The 7,351-nt window shown below is 38.9% G+C and overlaps 1 protein-coding gene across 1 annotated transcript; it reads right to left on the minus strand.

The window, feature by feature from the left end:
- Nucleotides 1–3,477: 3,477 nt before the first annotated feature.
- On the minus strand, nucleotides 3,478–3,903 carry LOC149180184 (uncharacterized). Its single transcript, XM_089413791.1, has one exon. The coding sequence runs from the start codon at nucleotides 3,901–3,903 to the stop codon at nucleotides 3,478–3,480; it is 426 nt and encodes a 141-aa protein (XP_089269917.1).
- Between the last annotated feature and the right edge of the window lie 3,448 nt (nucleotides 3,904–7,351).

The following is a 7,351-nucleotide window of genomic DNA, read 5'->3' on the forward strand; positions in this document are numbered from 1 at the left end:
GCTTCTATAATGATGTCATGAGCTCTTTCTTCAATTGTATGCTTCTAATATGATGTCATCTCCTAATATGATGCATCCTATCATACTTACAATGCTTCTCATCTTGACAGTAATCTCTTAATCATAGTAGAGGTCTTTTCACCTTCTACATTTCCTTGCTATGTACCTGAGAGACCTTAATAGTGAAGATCTATTCCTTCCTTAGATTTCTTCTCATCGGGTTCTACTTCTTCGGTGTATGGGGTTCAATTTTTTCTTTCGTTTTTTTGTTGTCCTTCTTGAGTTTCGAACAATCTTTCTTGAAATGTCCATATCCTTGACAACCATAGCATTGGATCTTTGACATATCGATCTTCTTCTTTTTCTGAGAACCAAACTTTCCAAACTTTCCTTTCCTCCTAGTCATGGCAGCAAATGCTTGAACTTGCTCACTTGGTCCAACAACACTTTTTTCTTTTACCCGATTTCTTCAATCTTACATAATGACCAGAGTTCATTGAATGGAGTAGCTTCCCTCTTTCCATAGATGCTTCATACGAAGTTGCCCCATTCCTCTAGTAGTGCATTGAGCACAACTGTGGTTATTTCCCTATTGGACATTATTTCCCCCAACTATTGCAGTTGGTCTCTTCTTTGTGACACCCTCATAAAGTATGAGGCTATTCCTTCTTTCTTTGATATCATCGTGTTGTAAATCTCAATTCTCAATAATATGATTTCTCCCGCAGTGCTTACAGAGAACAATTCTACTAGCTTCTCATATATTTCTTTTGATGTCTCGAACTTTGCTACATAAGGGATAAGGGGATCCTTGATGGATTCTATAAGGATCCTTTGAGCCCTTATTTCCCCTTTCATATACTTCGACAATGCTTGAGCTTCTTTTTGTGATGGTTTGGAAACCTTACCATTGACATGACCAATAACTTCATTCTCTATGAGGATCAAATTTGTCCTATTTTTCCATGCAAGGAAGTTTGATGACCCAAACAATTTGTTTCTCTCATTGCAAAATGAAGTAATTTTGATAGTAGATTCAGTTATAGATACAAGGATACTTGTCAAGTGAAGATGCTCCTTTGATGGCGATATCTTCAACTTGATGCCTTCTTGATTTTGATGATGATTTTTGCTTCCTTGAAGAAGACAATACTTCTAGAGAAAATATGATTGATATGTGATCCTTGCTCCAATGAGAGGGAGATCACCTCGATGATGATGACAACTCTATTTCTTGCTTCCTTAGAATGTGGAGACTTCAAGATGCTTCTAATCTTTCAGTGGAGGTAGGGTTCTTGAGGTCTTTCCTCTCTTTGAGATGTGATGATCCTTGAGATGTGATGAATGGTCCTCCTTGATGCTCCTTAGATTTCTTGGCGCTTATGCATTCCTTCTTGATGGTCCAACGTCCTCTTTGATGCCTTGACCTTCCTTGATATTTTGATGGTCTATCTACATGCTACATTTCCTTGTCTTGTCACCTTAGCTTTGATACCATGTTGAGAAATCTAAAGTAGCTAGATTAGGTGATTTCTCTTACTTTGTTAAGTGCTTGTGATGTATTTTTACTTTACTTAATTAGCTTCTTCATTCCCTTGATTATATTTAGTGTTCATATCATCAAACAACTACCAAATCATAAAGAACAATGAGACAAGAGGACATAAGATGTAGGTGATCAACCAAGGCCAAAACCTCTCCTCTTGAGAGGAAAACCCGCAAGAATTATTCTCTTCTTATAGAATCTTCAAATGATGAATTCCAAGACCTACAACCCTTGTCAAAGACCCCTCCAACACCAAGTCAACCTTTCTTCTTGATGAGCTTTCTTTCTAGCAATTTCAACCCCAACAACTTCTTTAACAACTTCGACCCCAACATTTTCTTCGGCAACTTTTACCTAGTAGTTTCTTCTGCAACTTTGATCCAGTGGTTTCTTCTGCAACTTTGACCCAACAGTTTTTTCTGCAACTTTGATCCAACAGTTTCTTCTGCAACTTCAACCTAACAATTTCTTCTGCAACTTCGATCCCAACAACTTTCCAGCACTTCGAACTGCCCAATTTCCAATACTTCGACTTTCCCAATAACTTTCAAAACCCTAACACAAGAGAGAGAGAGAGAGATCCAAAACTTTGATCTTTCTTTTCTTCTTTTTAACCTTGAATTTCATCCCTTTCCATCTTCTTTCTTTAGGAAATCAAAATTTTTTGTTGTGTGTCCAAATGAGGTCAAGTTCCTTCTTATATATAACATTTCTAGGGGTACGAATTGCTTCCTTGAGGCTGACTTGCTTGAGGCACCAGGACAAGGTCTTGGAAGGTCTTTGACTCTAATTTGACTCAAATAATTTGCAGAATAAATGAAAAGCCCTAGAAGCACTCAATGGGTGCTTGACCTAAAAATAAATTTCCCTTGAGCATGAAACCCTTGCCTTACGAATAATAATAATAAATTTATTTTTCACTTTACATCAAATACATAAAATCATGACTACATATGTCATTATGAAGGCCGAACCTAGTTATATATTTCAACACTTGAACCTCCACTATGGAAGGATTTGTGTTGCAAGACCTCCTAAGATCCCTCTGCTCCTCAAATCTCACATCCTTGCATATCATTGTTTTCCTATGTAGGAATGTAAATTTTGTAGGATTTTGAGGTCTCACTATATCCCACAAAAATCCCCTTCTCCGTAGTAAGTTCTAGCTTTGTCCTCTTTTCTGATGGAACATGGCAGTATACCAAACACCCAAAGATGTGGATGTGTGCCAAATCTGGTTTCTTTCCTGTGAAAGCTTCCTCAGGTGTCAATCTGCCCAACACCTTATGTGGACTTTTGTTCTACAAATAAACAACAATGTTGCAAGCCTCTTCCCATAAAAACATAGGTAACTCTTGGTCGTGTATCATAGCCTTGGCTGCTCGAATAATGGCCCTATTCTTTCATTCCGCAACCCCATTCTATTGAGGGTTGTAAGGAACTTTCAACTCTTTTCTAGTACCCTCACTTGCACAAAATTCCTTGAAGGCATTCGAGGTGTACTTTCCTCCATTGTTAGACCTGAGTGTCTTGATCTTTCTCTTGGTCTGGTTTGCTACAAGGGCTTTGAACTCCTTAAACCAACAAAAAACATTGTCCTTATTCTTCATGAAGGATATCTTGGTCTTCCTAGAGAAGTCATCTATGAAGGTCACATAATAATGGTATCCACTTAAGGACATTGTTGACATCGACACACACACATCTAAATGAATTAGATCCAAAATGCCCCTGGCCATAGTATCGCTACTCGAAAAGGTGATTTTGACATACTTGCCCAGTGCCCAACCCTTGCACACATCATGTTGCTTGACCCTGAACTCTAACAGTCTTGTCACAATCTCCTTGAGCACATTAAGTGTTGCATGGTGTAAATGGGCCATCCTCCTATGCCATAACTACCCCAACTCTCAGTTGCAAGACACCAGTGTCTACGTTGATTCAAACTGAAGTCGGAATAAATTACCCTTTCTGACTCTTGTCACCTTGGTTGTCTTGGAATCTTTAGGACAAATGTACACCTTTCCATCCTCAAAGATCACAGTGTAACCCTTGTCTTCCAAGGTTGCAACAAAAATTAGATTTTTGGTCATTCCCAGAACGTACAACACATCCTCCACCAACAAGGGTTTACCAAACTCCCTCTTAAACTTGACGGTACCAATTCTTGTTGCCTTGTACTTGGCATTGTCCCCAAGTTCTATATAGAAGTCCATTTCCTTCTCCTTGAGGTTGGTAACTCCCGTCATGTGGAAAGAAGCCCCACAATCAATGTGCCATACGATGATGGTTATTGAACTCGAGAGATAGGCAATGAGTGAAAGCTCATTTCCAAATCTGGATGCAAATTCATCCATTTCAGTTGTGGCAACAACCTTCTTCTTTTGTTTTCCCTATTTCTTGTTAGGGCAATGGCTAGTGAAGTTTCATGGTTGGTGATAAGCAAAACAATTTACTTTGATATGGTCTTTCTTCTTCTCTCCTTTAGAAGTTGACCCATCACTTGGCCCTTTCTTTTCCCTTGGTTCGCCCTTATCAGCTAGGGAAAGATTTTCGTCCTCCTCAAACTTATTTTTTTGGTCACCGCATTGAGCCCCTTCTCTAATCGTTTTTTGTATATGTCATCCCACATTCTTTCCCAAGTGGGAAGGTGCTCTCAACCCATGATGTATTTCACGAAGCCATCCCATTATTTCGTAAATCCATTCAAGGCTATATGCACCAGTTCTGTTTTAGGGATTATCTCCCCTACAACCACCATCTCATCTTGTAGTTGAGTGGTCCTGGTCAAGTAGGAAGCTACACCCTCACCCTTAGACATTCTTTTGTTGTGTAATTGGTACCTTAGTACCATTTGTTGACTTTGGTAGTTGCTTTAGTACAACTTGGTGAGCGCATCCCTTATTTCTTTAGTTGTCTTCTTGTCGAACAAATGTGGAATCAAGTGGTCTTGAACCCCATCCAAAATAATGCTTTGTGCCCTCGCTTCTTTCACCTCATGAAGGTCTAGGGCAACTGAATCTGAAATTGGTGGAATTACTATGGTGTTGACAAGTTCCTATTATAGGAGAACCTTGTGGAGCATTTGGGGGTGATTCGATCATGGGTCATTTCGGCAATGATATCATACCATGATCCCATTTTTATCCAATGGTGTGGTGAATCGAATTCAAAGGGGCTACCCTTCAAATTTAACCATACGTGGTTGCAAAACTGTGATTTTTGTGATCTGGTTTAGTCTACATGGATGTCGACTCATTCCCACACTGTGCCATCATATATGGATGAGATTACCAGGAAATTAGCAATTCTAAAAAGAGTTGCGAAATTGGGTTCCGAGGAAGAAGAAGAAAAATATCGAAGAATTGTAGGACATTCATATAAAAATCTTCATCATATTTGATCCACTTGGCCCTGATTATTTCTCGGTAGCAAAAAAAATGGAATTGTTGGACTTGGAAGGCAGAAAGCGGGCGATCTTAAAGTCACAAGAGGAAGAGTGGTGACTCAAAAGTCGTGCGATTTGGATTAAGGTTAGAAACAAAAATACAGAATACTTCCATAATTTTGCTACACATAGATGACATACAAATACCATCTGGGAGATTTAGGATGGTGATGGGAGATATATATCAACACAATTTGATCTCCTCAAGGAAATAGTTAAATACTTCAGCAACTTATACTATGCTCGAGCGGAGGTGGACTCTGATAACCAATTGAAGGTCATCAATTTATATTCTAGAATGCTTCAAGAGTCTGACAATGAAAAAATTGGTAGACTTATTTCACATACAAAATTGGTTGTTGCATTAAAGTCATTTGTGAAGGACAAGAATCCACGCCCGGATGGGTGGCCTATATAATTTTTTCTTTTCTTCATGGATAACATGGGATCGAACTTAATTCCGTTGGTTGAGGAAGCTCAAAAAACTTGTACGGTTTTGGGTGCCATTAACTCAACTTTTACCACGTTAATCCCTACAGCTTCCAAACCTTCATCATTTAAAGATTATAGACCTATACCTCTTTCCAACATCACATACAAATTGATCTCGAAGATCATTACCAGTTGTTTAAAATAGGTGTTATCAAAATACATCACTCCATAACAATTTGGCTTCTTAAAGTATCGAAAAACCCAAGATGTTGTGGCTATTACACAAGAAGGCTTGCACACCATTAGGACCAGATCTCGAGAGGCTCTGATTATGAGAATTGATTTGATCAAAGCTTTTGATTGTATACACTGAGGTTTCCTGTAGATGGTTCTACTCAAGATCGACCTCTCCTTGCAGAGTATAGACTAGATCATGGCATGTGTTTCTACTGCAAATTTTGTTGTGCTAGTAAATTGCCATCTCATTTCTTCAAGGCTTCATAGGGACTTAGAGAAGGTTGTTGGCTATCACCATTGTTGTTTATTCTAGTTGTTGATGGTCTTAGTAGGTTAATATCTACGCATATGGGAGGGTCATTCTCAAGCCTTAAGATTACAAGGCATACCTCTATTACACATATGATATTCATAGATGATGTCCTCATCTTGGGGAATGCCTCCATAGAGGAATGGAGATTCCTACATTAGATTATTCGGGGATGCGACAAGATTACTCATGAACAATACTAAGTCACTATCAATCGATGGGACAAAGGGGGCGGTCTGTGATGTGGAGATTGCAGACATATATGGAGTTGAGTTGACCCAGCTAGATGAGGGTTTCAAATACCTCATTTTTCATATAAAGCCCAATAATTATGGAAAAACGCATTGGTGTTGGTTGATAGACAAATTTGAGCACAAACTCACCACCTGGACACATAGATGGTTAACTATTGGTGACAGATTGATCCTTATACAATCGGTCCTTTAGAGTATAGTTGTTTTCTAGATGCTCCTATATTTAATGTTGAAGCATATCATCATATAGATTAACTCTTGTATTTCTAATTTCCTATGAGCTGGGTTTAGGGATGTACATAAGATCCATCTTGTTCGACTGGAGGGTCATATCCAAGAGTTATGAGTAGGGAGGATGGGGAATTATGGAGTTTGAAAAATTTGGATGGGCACTTCTGGTAAAGAGTATGTGGCATGCAGTAAACGGATTTGGCATTTGGCAGAAGATCATTAGAGAGAAATATCTAAAAACTTTATCTTTTCCAAAGTGGTTAAAGGACAGGGCTCGAGTATCTTGCTCAGCGTCACACATCTAGAAAATCATGCAAAAGGTGAAGTAGTGGCTGATTAGTCATATGAAATGGGAGATCGATGTTGGATCCCGCATCGAGGCCGAACTTGATCTGATAACTGGATTTTATGGTAATCATACACTATCATCCCCTCTTATTTGCCACATTCATAATTTGGGGTTCTACTATCTTTAATCAAATATTGGCTCCTATTGAACATGTCCTATTTTCTACTTAGAGGAACTTAAGGGACCTATGACTATTTGGAGTATTGGCTAAGGAATGAGATAGGTATATCTCTGATCTTCACTTGGATGGCATTAATTTGACGCAGTAAGAGATCAACTTCGCTTAGGAGGGAAACCTTCAGCAGGGATAGATCTCTATATCTGAGATTTACATATACATCTCTTTTAACAATTCGCTCAACGAGGGAATCAGATGGTTCAATAAAATTTGGAAGAGGAATCTTCCACTCAAGCTCAATTGCTTTGTGTGGCTTGCTTGGCAAAACCGCATACTTACCTCGGACAACCTAGGCAGACGTTGATATGATGGACCTAGCAAATGTGTATTTTTTCAAGGGGAGGTAGAGGACGTGGTTCGCCTATT

This window comes from Pinus tabuliformis, chromosome 3_2 (genome assembly GCF_031772625.1).
Source record: "Pinus tabuliformis cultivar Carrire ecotype Pingquan chromosome 3_2, CPIR1, whole genome shotgun sequence".
NCBI classification, from domain to species: Eukaryota; Viridiplantae; Streptophyta; class Pinopsida; order Pinales; family Pinaceae; genus Pinus; species Pinus tabuliformis.